General features: G+C 32.3%; 1 protein-coding gene across 2 annotated transcripts in view; it reads left to right on the top strand.

Moving 5' to 3' along the window:
* The first annotated feature begins 504 nt into the window (after nucleotides 1–504).
* The window catches only part of cltcl1 (clathrin, heavy chain-like 1), an 80,450-nt gene continuing 59,433 nt past the window's right edge, over nucleotides 505–21,521 (top strand). For both annotated transcript variants that reach the window (XM_073818649.1, XM_073818650.1), the window contains exons 1-3: nucleotides 505–842; nucleotides 12,068–12,275; nucleotides 18,808–19,076. In XM_073818649.1, the coding sequence (XP_073674750.1) occupies nucleotides 801–842; nucleotides 12,068–12,275; nucleotides 18,808–19,076 (519 nt within the window). In that variant the 5' untranslated portion in view covers nucleotides 505–800. The remainder of the gene's footprint in view (nucleotides 843–12,067; nucleotides 12,276–18,807; nucleotides 19,077–21,521) is intronic.

A 21,521-nucleotide genomic window follows, 5' to 3' on the forward strand; every position in this document is an offset into this window, starting at 1 on the left:
GAAACTAAAGTAAAAGAAACAGACATTTAAAAATAAAGAAATAAATATAAATAAGCATGTAATTTAAAATATATATTTACTAAAATTATGAAAAAAATAATTTAAGTAAATATTTCAGTCAGTTGTGTAATGTTTTATAGTTTAGTTCAAGTTGAAGTTCTTAATACTAAGCAGGCATTTAAAATAATAATAATAATAAAACAACTTAAAAGGTAAATTTAATTGAAAACGAAAAATATAAAATAACTTAAAAATATTAACATATACTATAATATTATGTGAATGACAGTTAAACGGCAGTGGTTTAATGTCGTGCGTATTATTGTTGTTGTTGCTGCTGCTGCTCTGAGTGAGTGTGCAGAAATAGACCCCCAGTATTTCTGGCTGGAGGGGGGAGTTCCTACTGTCACATGTTCGTCTCGAGCGGAAGGGTACAGCTGAACCCCCTCACACTCCCTTCACCCGCAAACTCACGCATTTTCCCCTACTTCATCATACCGCACTCCGCTCCAGTTAGAGTGTGTTTACAGCATCTGCGCCGCAGGACAGGAGTCTCTCCCCCGTCCGGCTCGTATCAGTGCGCGCGGATCTACTTTCTCACGCGGAGGAGTTCGGCGGCGCCCCGAGAAGTTGCCCAGAGTGAATCCGACCGGCCGAAGACACAGAGATTCACGAGCATTCACGGAATAACCGCGTCTGACGGGACACACAACTCAGAGAAGCACAACACAAACACACCTCTTCATCTGCGCCCCCTTCCTCCTCCTCCTCCTCACCTTCCTCCTCTCCTCTCCGTGAGAATGGCGCAGATTTTACCGATCCGCTTCCAGGAGCATCTGCAGGTAAAACCGCACGGTCACACGCAACGTTCGTGGCTTTCCGCTCGACGCAGTCAAAACTGTAAAGACGCAACTGTGTAACGGCGGCCTCGCCCGCGCGCTGCGCTCGTGCACAAGTTACATAGTTGATACATATGTGACATTAGACAATATAGAGTTGCGTTAGATGTTACATAGTTGCCTGACATTTCAAAGAATGACGATGAAGGGATTGTTACATAGTAACATCGATCCATGACGTGTCAGAAATTGATACATAGCTGCATGACATTTAAAATATTACAGTTACTGTATCTAAGAATGTTTCTTTTTTATGTTACACAGTTATGTTACACAATAATCATCAATATTTTAGGTTACAGCTGAATGTGTACAAGTCCACTTCATTGTATAATAAATAAGCTTTCCGTTGATGTATGTTTGTTAAGATAGGATAATATTTGGATGAGATACTATTTGAAAATCTAGAGGTGCAAAAAAATCAAATATTGAGGAAATTGCCTGTAAAGTTGTCCAAATGAAGTTCTTAGCAATGCATATGACTAATCAAAAATTAAGTTTTGATATATTTACAGTAAGAAAATTGCAAAATATCATCATGGAACATGATCTTTACTTAATATCCAAATGATTTTTGGCAAAAATTGATGTTTATGACCCATACAATGTATTTTTGGCTATATACAAATATTAAATAGGCTAATAATACTTAAAATATTAACTATTTCCCCTACTGTGCAGGGAAATACTACGTTGTAGTCTCTATTTGTGACCCTGGACCACAAAACCAGTCGTAAAGGTCATCAAATCATCCTAAATAATAAATAAATAAGCTTTCCATTGATGTATGGTTTGTTAGGATAGGACATTATTTGGCTGAGATACAACTATTTTGGCGCTATGTATATATATATATATATATATATATATATATATATATATATATATATATATATATATATATATATATTGTGGTTCAGGGTCACATATATAGGCTAATAATACTTAAAATATGAACTATTTTACATATAGTACTATGTCTTTAAGTATTACTACATATAATAACATTCCATGTACAGCTATATGAGCTCATAAAACTGCTTTAGAAACATTATGCACAAATTTGAAGTTTTGGATTACATTTTATTGCAATTACCCAGCATGACACATTTTGACATCGTTGTGTGATAAACTGCACAGCAGTTGCATTGTATGCAAATAAAAAACCTTACTGTAGTGAAACAAGCGTCTTTGCTGTAGTGAGTTTTATAGACAATGAAACTATATAATATTTGGATGACTCTTCATAATGCAATGTGCAGGGAAATACTGTATTATTGCCTCTATTTGTGACCCTGGACCGCAAAACCAGTCATAAGTCTTATCAAATCATCATAAAATCTGAATAAATAAGCTTTCCATTGATGTATGGTTTGTTAGGATAGGATAATATTTGGTTGAGGTGCAACTATTTGAAAATCTGGAATCTGAAAGTGTAAAAAAATCTAAATATTGAGAAAATCACCTTTAAAATTGTCCAAATGAAGTTCTTCGCAATGCATATTACTAATTCAAAATTACGTTTTGATAATTACAGTAGGAAATTTACAAAATGTCTTTATGGATCATGATCTTTACATAATATCCTAATGATTTTAAAGTTGTCATCTTTAAAATTGACAAAATATCTTCATGGAACATGATCTTTACTCAATATCCTAATGATTTTTGGCATAAAAGAAAAATCAATCATTTTGACCCATACAATGTATCGTTGACTATTGCTACAAATATACCTGTTCTACTTAAGACTGGTTTTGTGCTCCATTGTCACGCTTATTAAAAAAAAGCTTCTAAATCACACATTTTTTGTCGTGCATGTCATATTACGGCTTTTAAAAGTGCATTTAGGTGCTTTGAAGCTCTTTTGTAAATTGCTGTCAGATGTCAGATGAGTTAGTGTTTTCTTTTAAGGCTGGCGTATTGACAATATTGTCTCTTTTCTCTCCATACTGCATTAGTCGGATGAGCTTGTGTCTGTAATTGTGGGTGAAATGCACCGTCAAATAAATGTACAGATAATGTACTTGCCCCGTTGTCATCCATGATGTTCATGTCTTTCTTCAGTAATAAAGAAATGGTGGATTTCTGTCCATATAGTGGCCTCCAATGGTGCCCACGAGTTTGAACTTCCAAAATGCCATTTTAATGCAGCTTCAAAGGGCTCTAAATGATCCAGGTCAAGGAATAAGGGTCTTATTTAGTGAAACGATCATAATTTTCTTAAAAAAAAGAAAGATTTATATACTTTTAAACCTCAAATGCTCATCTTGCCTAGCATGAACTCAGGTTCAAGACAGAAAAACTCCCATCTCATTTTCTCCTTCAACTTTAAAATCATCCTACATCGCTGTTTTACCTTATTTTGTAAAGGGCGTTTGACCTCCTTTACACATTCACTTTGTAAACACTGGGTTGGTACTTCTGCAGCAATATAGGGCAATTTTGAAGTTGGAGGAGAACACGAGATGGGAGTTTTTCGACATACCCTAACTGTATTGAACCGGAATTCACGCAGAGCTAGACAAGCATTTGAGGTTAAAAAGTTATAATTGAAATTTTTTTAGTAAATGACCCATCGTTTGAATAGATAAGACCCTTATTCCTCGGCTGGGATCGTTTAGAGCCCTTTGAAGCTGCATTTAAACTGCATTTTGGAAGTTCAAACTCGCGGGCACCATAGAAGTCCACTATATGGAGAGAAATCCCTGAAATGTTTTCCTCAAAAAACAATCCCTTTACGACTGAAGAAAGAAAGACATGAACATCTTGGAAAACATCAGGGTGAGAACTACTCCTTGCATGTCAGATAGCACCGTCTGCAGTTTTTAAAGGAATAGTCATCCCAAAAATGAATATTTGCTGAATGCAAATACTCACCCTAAGGCCATCCAAAATGTAGATGTGTTTGTTTCTTCATCAGATTTAGAGAAATGTAGCATTGCATCATTTGCTCACCAACGGATCCTCTTAAGTGAATGGGTGCCGTCAGAATGAGAGTCCGAACAGCTGAAAAAAACAATAAGTAATCCACAGCACTCCACTCCATCAGTTAACATCTTGACAAGACAAAAGCTGCGTGTTTGTAAAAAAACAAATCCATCAGTAACTTTTGCATGAACATAAAGTATTCTCTCCAAAAATATTACTTCCTGAATTAAGAGAGAAATCTGCACAGATAAAGCACCGTTTGCAAGTAAAAACAATACAAAGCAGCTCTGAACTTTTGACATGAGAGACAACAGGAGATTTTTTACTGGAGGAAGCGTTTTATGTATTTTGGCCAAAGGTGACATTTTAAGATGAAAAACATCTTAATGTTGGATTTGTTTCTCAAAAACGCACAGCTTTTGTCTTAACAAAATGTTAACTGTTTGACTGGAGTGGTGTGGATTATTGTGATGTTTTTATCAGCCGTTTTGACACTAATTCTGACGGCACCCATTCACTGCAAATGATCCGTTGGTGAGCAAGTGATGCAATGCTACATTTCTCCAAATCTGATGAAGAAACAAACTCATCTACATCTTGGATGGCCTGCAGGGTGAGGACATTTTCAGTATGTTTTCATTTTTTGGATGAATTACTCCTTGAGTTTCCTGCTGGAGTGAGATAAGATGACTCAGCTTTCCAGTAAAGCAGGACACTTACAGTCGCAAAGACTGTGCTTCGCTCATTTCATCTGGATCAGAGTTGCTCTCCAGCACTGAAGTGCATATTCAGTGGATCCATTGGAAACAATGGGACAGTGTTATTTTGGAGATGAGGGTTTCGGTGCCAAACGCTAATGAAGTTTCATTCTACACGCCTTTGAAAATATTCTCCCTGACAGAGACGTGTGAGCGACTGTCCCAGCCTCACCTTTCCACAAGCCATGTTTTCTTTGTCGTTCACAGAACGCATCTGGAATTCACTCCCGGGCTGATCGAAACCAGATGCTGCCGTCTCATTTAGATGTACGGCTGCTTTACCGGGATTTGAGATGATATTTTATTGTAAAAGGTGGAATTTCATAGCGTGGCTTTTGAGATACGGTTCCTCCGTGTTCTCTTTTGATTCTCTTTCTCTCTCTCTCTCTCGTGTCTTATTCCAGTGTCGGACGCTCAGCCGGTGCATTTCTGTCAAAGAATGCCAAGAATCTGCAGCCGGCAGGACTTTGGGCCTCTAGCAGCTCGGCTTTATGTCTTGAATGTGTGTTTGAGTTCATTCAGAGCTGGATTATATTGATACAGTTTTATCCTGAATGGAAATGTGTGTGCGGTTTTATAAATAGACACACGGTTCATTCAGCTCATGTCTTATAAATATGTTGAACAGGAAAAGGAACAAACACACAGATATAAATATATCCAGCTTCACTATCTTTCAAATACTTACAGATCTTAAAAGCGACCAGATTTTACACAAGTGCTCTTTGTTTATTTTTATTTATTTATTATTATTTAAATGCCTTTTTTATTCAAATTATTAAAAAAAAATGTAATTACTTTTTTAAAATAATTTTTTATTATTTAAAATATTACATCTTGTTCTCATGTTCAAACTCGAATGGCTATTTTTGCTGTGTCATTTTTCTCTGTCCTCTGATTGGCTGCTGATGTAAAGCTGTAACCCAATAGAGATTTGGCTAATGAAGTTAGGAGCAGGAAGAGGAAACATGTTTATCAACAGCATAAACTGACACAGAGGACTAGTTTTATTACAAACACTGAAAATTAAAATATATTTATATATAAATATATTTTGTTGAACTCATTGCTTGCATAACTGTGTTTTGAGGAGAAAATGAATGAAATAGTCTTTCCTGTCTGATAAGCTGATTTTAAATTTTAAAATATAATTTTTGTATCTTTGTCTGGTAATATTTAACCCTTCTAGCAATGATTCTCACACACACACAACAGGGTTAAAGCTACTTGAAATAAAAAATAAAAATAAAAAAACTTAAACTTATTTTATTTCAGCTTGTTGCCAAAAAAGGAATCATTTTTATTGATATACTAAAATATTTAAACCCATAGCTGAAATAAAATGAATTGAAAAATGCATCTAAAAATAGAAAAACATACAAACATGACAAAAACATGAAACAAAATCACTAAAACTTTAAAATTAATTATAAATTTGACAATATGAAAAAATAAATGTTTATATTTAGAAAATATTGTCTAAAAGACAAATATTAGTATCTCAATTATTTATTTATTTTGTACTGTTGTAGGATTTATTAATAATTTGAATTAACTTGAGTTTGAATTTTTATTAATTTCATTGTGCATTTGTCATTTTTATTCATATTTTGCTTGAATTTAATATTTATTTCAGTTGTAGTTTGAGTAGTTTTAGTACTTAAACTTGTTGCATGTAGTTGCCAAAGCAACATGTTAAGTTTTCCATCTAATATTTACAAGTGCGTAAAATTTATAGGGACACTAAGGACATGTCCCTATAATATCCGGCATACAAATAATAATACAAAATAATACAAAAGACTTTGTAAAGCTGTTTCGTATACATGAAATGCTCTCTCTGGGTCAGCAGACACAGAATTGAATGTTACAGTGTGATTCATGGGTTCATAGGTAGACATACAGCTGAATCGTGTCATTTAGGAGCACGATTATGTGTGTGACTAAATTGTGTTCACGATGTCCAAAAAATAAATTGTGGTCTTCAAAGCTGCCACAGCCAACTGCGTAGACTTTTTTTTTTTTTATCATTGGTAGATGGATTTCTAGTAGTCTATTTAAAGAACAAATTAAAATTTAAACTTGTGAACTTGTCCATCTTCAAAAAGATCAGGGGCTTTTGGCAAAACAGTTTGGTGCAGGTTTGCGAATCATTTGATTCATAACGGGACTTCGGATTGCGATCGGAAATCATTTGTGCAGTTTGGGACTTTGGTGCGGGTTCGTGAATCATTTGATTCATAACGGGACTTCTGAATCAAATGACTTGTGATCGCGATCCGTCATTTGATTCAGATCGGGACTTCGGATCGCGATCGCGAGTCATTTGATTCAGATCGGGACTTCGGATCGCGATAGCGAGTCATTTGATTCATAACTGGACTTCGGATCACGAGTCATTTGATTCAGATCAGGACTTCGATTCGCGATCCCGAGTCATTTGATTCATAACTGGACTTCGGATCGCGAGTCATTTGATTCAGATCAGGACTTCGAAACGCGATCGCGAGTCATTTGATTCATAACTGGACTTCAGATCGCGATCACGAGTCATTTGATTCATAACTGGACTTCGGATCGCAAGTCATTTGCTTCAGATCGGAACTTCGGATCGCGAGTCATTTGATTCATAACTGGACTTCGGATCGCAAGTCATTTTCTTCAGATCGGAACTTCGGATCGCGAGTCATTTGATTCATAACTGGACTTCGGATCGTGAGTCATTTGATTCATATCGGGTCTTCGGATCGCGAGTCATTTGATTCAGATCGGGACTTCGGATCGCGGTCGCGAGTCATTTGATTCATAACTGGACTTCGGATCGTAAACGCGAGTAATTTGATTCAGATCGGGACTTCGGATCGCGATCGCGAGTCATTTGATTCAGATCGGGACTTCGGATCGCGATCGTGAGTCATTTGATTCATAACGGGACTTCGGTTCGCGATCGCGAGTCATTTGATTCAGATCGGGACTTCAGATCGCAAACGCGAGTCATTTGATTCAGATCGTGACTTCAGTAAGCGATCGCGAGTCATTTGATTCCGATCGGGACTTCGGATCGCGGTCGCGAGTCATTTGATTCATAACAGGACTTCGGATCGCGAGTCATTTGATTCAGATCGGGACTTCGGATCGCGAGTCATTTGATTCAGATCAGGACTTCAGATCGCAAACGCGAGTCATTTGATTCAGATCGGGACTTCGGTAAGCGATCGCGAGTCATTTGATTCAGATCGGGACTTCGGATCGCGGTCGCGAGTCATTTGATTCATAACAGGACTTCGGATCGTGAGTCATTTGATTCAGAGCGGGACTTCGGATCGCGAGTCATTTGATTCAGATCGGGACTTCAGATCGCAAACGCGAGTCATTTGATTCAGATCGGGACTTCGGTAAGCGATCGCGAGTCATTTGATTCAGATCGGGACTTCGGATCGCGGTCGCGAGTCATTTGATTCATAACAGGACTTCGGATCGCGAGTCATTTGATTCAGATCGGGACTTCGGATCGCGATCGTGAGTCATTTGATTCATAACTGGACTTCAAATCGCGAGTCATTTGATTCAGATCAGGACTTCGGATCGCGAGTCATTTGATTCAGATGGGGACTTCAGATCGCGATCGCGAGTAATTTGATTCATAACAGGACTTCGAATCGCGAGTAATTTGATTCAGATCGGGACTTCGGATCGCGATCGTGAGTCATTTGATTCATAACGGGACTTCGGTTCACGATCGCGAGTCATTTGATTCAGATCGGAACTTCAGATCGCAAACGCGAGTCATTTGATTCAGATCGGTACTTCGGATCGCGATCGCGAGTCATTTGATTCAGATCGGGACTTTGGATCGCAATCGCGAGTCATCTGATTCATCTGATTCAGATTTGACTACTTTAGGCTTAACAGAGCTTTTTTTTTTCTCCATATACTTGTCTAGATCAACTCTGATTAAAAAAAAAGAGAGTTTAGAGCCAGATTTTTTGCTTATGTATGTGAAATTTTGCATTTTGGTTACAAGTGTTTGCCAGGTGCATGAAATGTCTTGTGGTAGAGAATACTAGAGATCAGTAAGCGGAAGAGACAGAGACAGAGCGAGTCTTCTGACGTCCGCTTCATCTCATTCTGCTGTGAGACAGAGAATCATCATAGACGAGCCCATCGGAAATGAGTTTACCTCCTCCTCCTCCTCCTCATTATGATCTGTGTGTGTGTGAGTGGACATCTGGAGCTTTCAGTAAGAACGTCTCATATAGATGCAGTGCTTTTCATACAGTTCTAATGCTGCTGTATGTACAGTAATGTAAGCATCTAACTCTTCACTAAAACCTGTCTGATTTTCAAGCTACACCTGATTTGGTTGATTTATGAGGCTTTTTAAATACTGAAAGCGCTGTTCAACAGGCTTCTCTGTATCTTGGTGAGGAGAATTTTCACTAATAATGTCATTTAGGACCTTACAAGTTTAGCAAAACAAGCACATAAGTCCTATATAATTCCTAAAACTTTTCTTATTTCTATATTTATTTCTATTTATGTGTTTTTTTGTTTTTGTGTGTATATATCTATATTTGTTTATCTTTATTTTACATTTAATTTTTATTTAATTGTTATTTTATTTTATTAATTAAAAATAAAGTAATGTTTTACTTTTATCATTTCTTTTTACTTTATTTTTTATTTTACATTTTTATGATAATTTTTTTTAGCAAGTGATTTATTGTCAGTGCTTTTTATTTTAAGATGATTTATTCATTTTAATTTTTAAATAAAATAAAATAAAATTAAGTTTGCATTTAATTTTCAGCAAGTGTTTTAGAATTATTAATTTTAATTGGACTTTTTTGTGATTTCATTAACTTTTAGTTTTCAATAATTTATTCATTTTGATGATTGATTTAATTATATTTTTATTTTATTTAGTTTTATTTATTTTTATTTTTATTGTGTTTTTTTATTATTTTAATTTGACATTTGTATGATTTGCATTTTTTGAACATTTTTTAACATTAAAATTATTAATTTGGACATTTTTATGATTTAATTATATTTCAGCAAATGTTTTATTTTTATTGTAGTTTTAAAATTTATTTTCTTTGAATGCTTTTACCTATAAATGATTAATTTTGACATTTTTATGGTTTGATTATTTTTTAGGGAATGTTCATAGCCGTTTCTAGAAACTTAAAACATCACAGAGCCGTGTTGGTTTTGATTTTGCAGTAGGTTTTGTGAAGTCAGTGAAGATGTTGATTAGAGCACTAAAACACAGACTCAGTCCTCTATCTGTCCCTGTGTTTTTGTGTGTGTGTGTGTGTGTGTGTGTGTGTGTGTGTGTGTGTGTGTGTGTGTGTGTGTGTTTGAGGGAGTCAGTAATGCTGAGACAAGAAAAGGGAGGAAAGAGTTGTAGCTGTGTTTTCTCTAACGCAGTGTGCGAGTGTGTAAGTGTGTGTGTGTGTGTGTGTGTGTGTGTGTGTGTGTGTGTGTGTGTGTGTGTGTGTGTGTGTGTGTGTTGGCCGTGGGCTGCTATACAGTATCAGGAGGTCCTTGCGTAAGCAGTGTGTTCCCGTCAGACGGACAGCAGGTTTGCGTTACGCCCGTGTTTCTCAGCAGTGAATCATTCAGACCCCAGAGAGACTCCTGAATCCTAAAGAACGTGAGCTTACACCCATCTGTATGATCCAAACAGCCATGAAACAGCCCGGCTCTCATCAGGACATGTTTCATGTTTAATATACGACTGTGCTGAGAGTTTGGAGCAGTGAGAGTTCACTGTGATGAAAATATCTAAGTTAATGTCAAAATATCTTGAATCTCGGCGCTGTTCACAGCTGGTTAAATCAGGTGTTTTATCGCTTGATGCTTTATTGCAGGAATTACTTGTGGTTCATGAACCCATTAGACATTCAATAACTTACTAAACTTTTTTTTTCAGCTGAACCCCTAACATTTATTAATTTTAATTTAATAAAAGAATAGAATTTTGTTTTGTTTAGAATATTTTTTATTTAATTTTTACATAAATATTTTTTTATTATAATAAATTTATTGGTGTTTTATTTTGTTCTTTTTATGAACCCCTTCGAGCTGAAGTCTTTACTTTAACAATACATTCACGTGTTCACATGTTTATTTTTATGTTTGTTATTTAATATTTTTTTTACATTTTTGTGAATAGTTTTTTTATTTAGATTATTTTTATTTAAAAAAATATATTATTTTATTTTTAAGTTGTACATTTTATTTTTTAATTTTTGGTGTTTTTGTTTATTTCCTAATCATTTATACATTTTTATTATTTAATTGTTTATGTTTTACCATTTTTTACCTTTCATTATTAATTTTAATTTAACGTTATTCAATACATGTTATTGTAATATATTCATTTCGTTTTGTATTTTATGATTTAATTGTTTTATTTTTCATTTTTAAATATTTATTAATTTTACATTTTTTGATTTAATTGTTTGCTTTATCATTTTTTTATTTTTATTACTAATTTTAATTTAACATTTTATTATTTAATACTTTTTTTGTATTTGATTTGATTATTTGATTTGGAATGTTTTAATATATTCATTTAATTTTAGATTTCATGATTTAATTGTTGTTTTTTATTTTTTAAATATTTAGATTTAATTGTTTGATCATTTTTTTAGTTTTCTTTATTAATTTTAATTTTAGATTTTATCGTTTAATACATGTTTTAGCATGTATTCGTTTAGTTTATTTTTTAAATAAATTAATTTAATTTTGTGTTTTATTATTTAATTGATGTTTTATTTTATTTAATAAATATTTATTCATTTTACATTTTTATTATTTAACTGTTTTTCATTATTAATTTTAATTTAACATTTTCTTATTCAATACTTTTTGAGTAGTATATATATTTATGTGTGTATATATATATATGTATGTTTGTTAATTTTTATTTTGTATTTTAATTGTTTTGAAATATTTATTAATTTTACATTTTTATGATTTAACTGTTTGTTTTATTTCTTTCATCAATTTTAATTTTACATTTTGTGATTTAATACATTTTTGTAGGTGTTAAATTTTGATTCTTTTTATTTCATAATTATTTATTAATTTTATTTTACATGTTATGATTTAACTGTTTCATTTTGGAATATGTATTTATTTTTTCACATTTTTGTGATTTAATGTTTAAATTTACAACTGTTAAAGTTCATTGAAAATGAATTGCTTACTAAAAATTAATTAAATAACAAAATAGAAAATTAAAAATACATTTTAAAATAAAAACATTCGTTTTTAATTTTACATTTTATGATTTATTGAATTTTTAGTAAGTGTTTTATTTTGATCATTTTTATTTGTAATTATTTAAACAATTTATACAATTTAATAATTCTTTAAAAACTCATTGGCTTCAATGCATTAACTATTTAGGACTAGTGGACTTGTGTAGGGTTTTTCTGAGCGCTCTCCCTGTTTGTCTCCCTCTAGCTGCAGAGCCTGGGAGTGAGTCCGGCCAGCATCAGCTTCAGCTGCCTGACCATGGAGTCAGACCGCTTCATCTGCATCCGAGAAAAGGTGGGCGATCAGAACCAGGTGGTGATTGTGGACTTGAGCGACCCGACCAACCCCATCCGCCGGCCCATCACCGCAGACAGCGCCATCATGAACCCAGCCAGCAAAGTCATCGCACTGAAAGGTGCCGATCCGCTCATGTACACGTTTCTCAATCAGTCTGACAGATTTCATTATGTATGGCAAGCCTATTTAGCCTAAAATATACTCACCATAAATGCATTTTTACAAGTAACAATTCAATTAGAGAGCTCTATAATTCAATTCCTACTAGTAACAATGCCAATTAGAGAGCTCTTTAAATCAATTTTTACTAGTTACAATTAAAATTACAGAGCTCTACAAATTAATTTTTATTAGTCATATGTCTCCATTGACTTCCATTCATTTTTAATTACAGAGCTCTACAAATGAATTATTACTAGTTGCAATTCCAATTAGAGAGCTCTCTAAATAAATTTTTACTAGTAATAATTCCATTTAGAGAGCGCTCTAATTCAATTGTTACTAGTAAGAACTGAATTTGAGAGCTCTTTAATTCAATTGCAGAGCTCTGCAATAAAACATATCTTCAATGTGGTTTTTTACTAGTAAAAATTGAACTGTAGAGCTCTGTAATTGCATTTTTACTAGTAATAATTAAATTAGAGAGCTCTTTAATTGGAATTGTTACTAGTAAAAATTGATTTAGAGAGCTCTCTAATTGCAATTCTTACTAGTTATAATTCTGTTGTAGAGCTCTGCAATTAAAAATGAATGGAAGTCAATGGAGACATATGTATGGCAAGCCGTTTTAGCCTAAAGTGTTACTCGTAATCACATTTTTAATAGTAACAATTCAATTAAAGAGCACTCTGATTCAGTTTTTACTAGTAAGAATTTCGATTTGAGAGCTCTCTAATTTAATTATGTTGGAATTGTTACTAATTAAAATTTAATAAGAGAGCTCTTTAAATGGAATTGTTACTAGTAATAATTCAGTTGTAGAGCTCTCTGATTGAAATTCTTACTAGTAAAAATTTAATTAGAGCTCTTTAATTCAATTACAGAGCTCTGCAATAAAACATATCTTTAATGTGTTTTTTTACTAGTAATAATTAAATTAGAAAGCTCTTTAATTGGAATTATTACTAGTAAAAATTGATTTAGAGAGCTCTCTAATTAGAATTCTTACTAGTAATAATTCTGTTGTAAAGCTCTGTAATTAAAAATGAATAGAAGTCAATGGAGACATATGTATGGCATATGGCAAGCCGTTTTAGCCTAAAATATAATAAGCGTTACTCATCGTTAAAGCATTTTTACAAGTAACAATTCAATTAGCGAGCTCTATAATCCAATTCCTACTAGTAATAATGCCAATTAGAGAGTTCTTTAAATAAATTTTTACTAGTTACAATTACAATTAGAGAGCTCTCTAATTCAATTATTGCCAGTAATAATTCCAATTACAGAGCTCTCTAATTAAATTCTTACTAGTACCAATTCCAATTAGAGAGCTCTTCAAATTCATTTTTACTACTCATATGTCTCCATTGACTTCCATTCATTTTTAATTACAGAGCTCTACAACAGAATTTTTACTAATAAGAATTTCAATTAGAGAGCTCTACAATTGAATTATTACTAGTAACAATTACAATTAGAGAGCTTTCTTAATCAATTTTTACTAGTAAGAATTCCAATTAGTGAGCTCTCTAATTCAGTTTTTACTAGTAAGAATTTAATTTAGAGAGCTCTCTAATCAGTTGTTACAAGTAAGAACTGAATTAGAGAGCTCTTTAATTCAATTACAGAGCTCTGCAATTAAACATATCTTTAATGTGTTTTTTTACTAGTAAAAATTGAATTGTAGAGCTCTGTAATTGCATTTTTGCTAGTAATAATTAAATTAGAGAGCTCTCTTAAAGGAACCGTATGTAAGAAATTTATTTCAGTTAATCATAAAATGGCAGAGAGCTCTCTAATTTAATTATGTTGGAATTCTTACTTGTAAAACTGAATTAGAGAGCTCTTTAATTGGAATTCTTACTAGTAAAAGTTCTGTTGTAGAGCTCTGTAATTAAAAAAATGAATGGAAGTCAATGGAGACATATGACTAGTAAAAATTAATTTGTAGAGCTCTCTAATTGAATTGTTACTAGTAAAAATGCAATTACAACGAGTAACGCTTAGTATATTTTTAGGCTAAAACGGCTTGCCATACATATGACTAGTAAAAATTCTTTTGTAGAGCTCTCTAATTGGAATTTTTACTAGTAAGAATTTAATTAGAGATCTCTCTAATTGAATTGTTACTAGTAAAAATGCAATTACGACGAGTAACACTTTTATTTTATTTATTATTTTAATATTTTAGGCTAAAACGGCTTGCCATAATTATGCTGCTGTTGTTGTTCTCTGATATGCTTCTCAGAAATGTTAACTCTTTAACCGCTCTAACCACTAAACCGCTCTCACTCTGCTCTTGTTGAAGATGGTGAGTTTCTCCGTCTTTCTGGAATGATGCCTGTCGATCATTGTGTTCTGATCATTGACGGCTCACATACATATATAACGTCTCATATGTATGGAAATGTCTGTGTCCTGTTGGCTGAAGGCCGAATTACTGTGTTTCTGACATATGCATGAGTATTGTGTGTGTTCACCACATTTGGGGACAAATTTGTACCCAAAAGTGAGATAAACATGACAAAACATCCTTTTGCAGACATCCAGGGACATTCTCAAAATGATATAAAAATATAGGAAGTTGTTTAATTGTAAAAATGCAAACATTTTTCTTTTAGGGTTAAGATTTTGTAATAGACTTTCTTTTATTTTATTGTGATTTATATATTTCTTAATAGGATTTTTTTATGATTTAACATTTATTTCTTTATCAAATTTAGCTTAATTAATATTCAATGTTTTTTATTTTTATTTCATTTGTTTAGTAATTGCTATTTTACATTTTTACAGATTATTTTTAAAATATATGAATTGCATTTTATGTTTTATGATTTAATTGTTTTTATTTTGATTTTAGTTACATTTTTACATTTAATTACAATTTTTGGTGAGTGTTTTATTTTGTTTGTTTTTATTTTTCAATTTATTATTTTTATTTTTATTTTAATGTAACATTTTATTATTTAATTAATGTTTTACATTTGTGTTACATTTAGATTATTATTTTTAATGTTTTAATTTCCTTTTATGTTTTATGATTTAATTGTTGTTTTATTTAGTTTTTTATATTTATTAATTTTACATTTTGTGATTTAATAATTTTTTTACTCTTAGTTTTTTTTGTATTGTAGTATTTTTAAGTGTAAATTTATATTTAATTATTGATTCATTTTATTTTACTTTTTACAATTGAATTGTTTTATTTTTTTTTACAAATATTTTGTTACTTTATTATTATTTTACATTTTTAAAATTCATCAAAATGAACTGCTTATTTAAAAGTATTTAAATCATAAATTTTAAAAATACATTTTAAAGTAAAAACTTTTTTAAAATTTTTTATTTGTAATTATTTAAGCATTAATTTTACATTAAGTGTTTAGTTTCACCTATTTTTATATTAAAATAATTTATTTTTATATTTTTATGATTCATTTTTAGAATAATAATAATTAATAATAATATAATTTTAATAATAATATTAACAATATAAAATGCTTTATTTAAAATTCTTTTAAATTTTAAAATTAATAACAGTGATAAACTTACTAAAAATGAATGTTAATTTAAAAATGTAAAAATAAAAACATTATTTGTTCATTTTATAGTTAAATTTGTAGTATTTTTAAAATTATTTTTAATTTAAATTTTTGTTTTATTTTGATTATTTTAAAAGTATTATTTATTTTAATTTTGACATTGATTCATTTTTTGAAAGTTATATTTTAAGTGTTTTGTTTTATTATTTATTATCTGTTAATTTAATAAACTAATACAATTCTAAAATTAAATTAATATCAGTAAACATATGACCCCATATTTCATAGTAAAAATTACATTATTGTAACTTGTTAAAAGCATCTGAGCTGAATGAATTTCAGGAACGTAATCAAGCACTAATCAGGAGTGTCTGGACTGTAAAGAATGCATGTTTGATACGGCCTGTTCGTTTACAGTTACAGTAAAACATTCCTAAAACATCTTTTTCTCATCACATCCTGGTTCATGAACCCATTAGATATTCAGTGCTTTATCGTGTGGAATCTGGAATCAAGCAGATCATGTCATCTGGCTCAGTGTCTTTATCAATTTTAAAATTATAAATTATAAATACATTTTATCAGTCTTTTCTTAATAATTTAAATGAACATTTATACATTTTGTTTAGCAAGCATTTTGTTTTAATTTTTATTTTAAATGTAGAATTTGGGGGATTTTGTAGTAGTAAATGTTTTCATATAAAATATGGTTCGTTTTTAATTATTTTATGTTTTTATTTTTTATGATTTTATTAATTTTAAGTAAGTGTTGGGTATTGATTTGTTTTTTGTTTTATTTATTTATTTTAATCCTATTTTTAATGGTTTGGTAATCAGAATAAAATAAAGAATTTAAAAATGCTGAAATTTTTCTGTTGGGGTTAAGATTTGATAATAGATTTTCTTTTCTATTAGTTAATTTGATAAATTGTTTTTTACTTATTTATTTTTTATGATGTATTTAATTATGGATTATTAATTAATTTATTCATTCATTCATCAAATTCTGTTTAATTCATGTTCATTATTTCATATTTATTTTTATTTTTATGTTAATTATTAATTTTAATTTTCAGTTTTTACAATTTAACAATTATAAAATAAAACAAAATTATTTATTAATTTTAATCCTGATTTTCCTTTTTAAATGTATTATTTTTTTAATTGGTAATAGATTTTCTTTTATTTTTATTAATTATATATTTTTTTATGAATTATTTATTTAATTACATATTATTTATTTATCTATTAATTCATTTATTCATCAAATTCAGTTTAATTAATTTGTAGTATAATTTTACACTTTTACATTTATAAAATAAAATAACAGTATTTATTCATTATTCATTTTTTTCTAAAATTATTTGTAATCAAAGTAAAATAAAATAAAAAAATTTAATATAATATAGTATTTATATTTATTTCATATTTATTTTTATTTCAATTATTAATTTTTTAATTTTTAATTTTACACTTTTACATTTATAAAATAAAAGTATTTATTCATTATTAATTTTTTCTAAAACGATTTGTAATCAAAGTAAAATAAAATAAAATAAATGTAAATATAATATATAATAAATATAAATATAATAATAATGAAGTAAACTAACCGAAATGAGCTGAGGTAAAAAAACAAAAAACAAACTAAAACTGAAATAAAACAATGAAGCTGTTTAGAAATAAAAAAATTAATAAAAAATCAGAAAGAAAAAAATAAAACAAAAAATATAATAAAAAATAAAAGCTAATTTATTAAATTTAATAAAAAAATAGACATTTAATATTAGATCTTAATGTACAGTATTAGATTATTTCTTATATTTAATAATGATACTCAGTGTTGAAGAATATCACTTTTAAAGTCAACATTAAATCAATATTTACTTTCAGAATTAAATGTGAATGATTCATCAGTGCATGTTTTTCTAAAGAAATGTTTGTGTTCATAATCATTCATCAGAATGTAAAAACTGTCTCTGTCTCTGAAACAACTTCCATTTTCAGCCTTTCGATGCAGTTAATAGCAATGTTTGTAATTGAGTTTCAGTAAATACATTGAATAAATAAAATCTGTTTTGGGTCATTTTAAGGCGAGACACTGCATGGGAATAGGGTAAAAAAATTAACTAATAGTCACCTTACTTACTCAGTTGATTGATTACATTGATAATTGCAAACATTTTTTGTATTACAAGTTTTGTAAAATGTTAGGTATATATGCAAATGAGCCATTATTTAATGAAATATGCACTAATTTGCATACATTTCTAGTACAAAAATCTAAACAGTGGATGAAGTCAGTTTTAAAACTCTTGTTTAATTTTTTTTGACATATTAGAGTCAAATGTTTTTACATTTTGGGTATCTTATTTTGTCACTCCATAATTCAGAAAATACTTACAACAGGCAGAAAACAATATTTTTTTAACAGTTTTTTGGGAAATAAAATGTTGTATAAAATCAAGAAAATTATATATGAACAAATCCCTCTGTAAAAACCTTCAGGATATAGATAAAAATAAAAAAGTAAAGAGTGGTAAGTGCTACTGAAGTGGAGATGGCTCAGTGTAGGAGAAAACACTCATTTTGAGAAAACAGCCTTTAAAAATATGCATTGTAATTGAACTCTATTGACGCAAATAGATAAAGTGCTATAAAAGAAACACTTAACAGTGTCTTTTAGGTTTTTTCTTTCCACTTGTCTGCAAAAACACTTTATGAAAAACCAAAAAGCCCAAAATCTCAAACTTGACAGGTGCATGAAAAAAAAGTTTTTGCCTGCAGTGTCTCCCCTTAAGGTATAATAACAAAAAAAAACTAAGTATAAGTAAGCATAAAAGTAAGTAATCTGAAGTATTGGAGTAAACATGTCATGTCCAGCACAGCTTATATTCAGTGTAGAGTGTGTGAGGTCAAAGGTTGCATGTGGTGTGTGTCCTCCAGCGGCGCGGACGCTGCAGATCTTTAACATGGAGATGAAGAGTAAAGTGAAGGCTCACACCATGACGGATGAAGTCCTCTTCTGGAAATGGATCTCGGTCAACACCATCGCCCTGGTTACGGACATGGCCGCCTATCATTGGAGCATGGAGGGAGACTCTCAGCCAATCAAGATGTTCGATCGTCACGCCAGCCTCGCGGGTTGCCAGATCATCAACTACAGAACGGACGAGCAGCAGAAGTGGCTCCTGCTCATCGGGATATCGGCACAGGTGAGTGTGAATAAGTGCGTGTGGAGGTCAGTTCTGCAGCATCAGCACTTGCTATATTGTGTGATATATTGGAACGACTACACAGATCCAACACTCATTTTTCATGTTTTTTGTGCTGAACGTCAGGGGAAAGATTTTCTGAAATCTATGATGTACATATGGAAGCTTGTTTCTGCCACTGGATTAAAAAAATGACATTTTATCTGAAGGGCTCATCGGATGCAAAACTCACTTTTTCATGTTGTTTGAACATTAATGTGTGTTGGCAGTTTGTGTACACAACCACCCTACAATGATAGAAATCCACCCAGTGGTATTTTTTACATCTTTAAAGTTCCCATATTGTCAAAATCCAAATTTCCTGGCTTTCTTCATGATAACTGAGGTCTAGTGGCTATGTGACTACCATTTAAGTTTCAAAACAGTCAATCCACAGTAAACTGCACACAGCCTGCTTAAAGTAGCTGTTCCTTTTCACGAGCCGCTGTGACTTCCGTAAAAACGTGACGTCCGATCGACTCAGTCACCGCCTCAAGCACCAACCACCGTCCCACCCTCCTTTTGTCAAACCCGAAAACATTGCATCCATGCTATTGTTGAGCAACAACACGAAAACAAGTGGAGAAAACGCTGTTCAGTTGATGGATGTCAGGAAACTACATCATTGCACAGGCTTCCAAACAACATTAATATAAGAGAGCAGTGGCACGGCGACTTTAGCCTCTTTCACACAGCCATTCCGGAAAATACACGGATAATGTGTCCCATGATTTGTTCCGGAGTTGTTTGATTTGGTTCATTCACAAAGTGATTTTCCGGAATCTGTGCGTGCTTTACACACAACCCATAAAGACGTGACATGGATGTGAGATGTAATGCGACGCGTACATTTCACTAAACTGAAACTAACCTGATGATGATGAACAATCTGTGCTTCAGCGCTGATAGTGAGGAGCTGCCTGATTGATGCTTCATTCCACTTTGCACGTATTTTTCCGTCGTGAAGAGTCGCAGGATAACGTGCATCATCACTACAACACTGCCTTTATGGCATTTGGTTCTGGCTTTTGTTCACACAGCGCTCGCTCCCGTCATTTTCCGGAATCAACGCACATTGTGAAAGGGGCTTTACTAAAGCAACAGTTACGTAGCTTACTGCATTCATACATGTGTTTGAAAAAGAAAAAAAACATTAATGATCATTCTGAAATATCCTGTTGAGTATCAGCTCTCTCTATGGCTCTGGGCTAGGCTACAGCATTAGTGATGGGTAGTTCTTGAACGATTCGTTCATTTTGAACGAATCTTTAATGTGACTCGGGAAGAACGAGTCGTCTCGGGCAGTGATTCGTGCTCACTATACAGCACATATGACCGTAGTTACTTGTGGTTGGCCTGTGCGCCACTCAGAAAACAACAGGCCAATCAGAAGAGAGGCTCATGAATATTAATTGGATGGGCCAAAATCGACCTGTTTTTGACAGAGCTCTTAAAAAAGGAGCTGTAAAAATTTATTGAGATGGATTTTGGCACTTATACCGCAAATATATATTCTTAAAGGTTGTATCAGCGATTCTAGGCTGAAACATAAAGTGGCAAATTCAGCTGACCTTTCTTCACGATCCGCTCGCTGCCTGCCCCATAAATCAGCTGTAAAAAAAACTTGTCTCTCTGGTCAGCCTAGGGTCCGAGATATGCCAAAAAAAACAATCGGTTCTACCACAGCTTTCCACAGCAAAACAAACAGTGTTCCAACCAATCACCGTCAGGGGGTTGGTGTTGTGGACTTTCGTACTGGTGCAGGGATGTGATGGAGGCGGAGCGAAAGTTTTGCTGTGGAAAGTTTGGTAGCACCGATTGTTTTTTTGGCATATCTCGGACCCTAGGCTGACCAGAGAGACGCGTTTTTTTTTTACAGCTGATTTATGGGGCAGGCAGCGAGCGGATCGTGAAGAAAGGTCAGCTGAATTTGACACTTTATATTTCAGGCTTGAAATCGCTGATACAACCTTTAAGGACATCAACAACTAAAATAAACCTCCAGAAATGTGTACAATATGGGACCTTTAAAAGTAATATCCCCTTTTTAAAATCAGGTCATTCACAGCTTCTTGTGGGTGTGATGGCTCACAGACAGAGGCCACTCCTACGATAGTTGATTGACATGAGCGCCTTACCTTAGACCCGCCCTCACCGAGCTCAAACAGTCCAACTCCGATCACCATTGTGTGACTCAGGTGCAGGGGAAGACAAGAATGTCTCAGATTGAGTGATTGAGGTGTTCTGTTGTTGGATGTAATAATGAAGATAGCAGTCATCAGTTATTTCCGACATCTGAGCCGCTGAAGATGCAGATGATTAACGTTACTTTCGTTTTTAAAAAGGAAAGCGCCAATCCCGATCTACATATGCGTCTATGTTCATGCAAATCATTCGTGATGCAGC

The sequence above is a fragment of the Garra rufa genome, chromosome 15 (assembly GCF_049309525.1).
Source record: "Garra rufa chromosome 15, GarRuf1.0, whole genome shotgun sequence".
Lineage (NCBI taxonomy): Eukaryota > Metazoa > Chordata > Actinopteri > Cypriniformes > Cyprinidae > Garra > Garra rufa.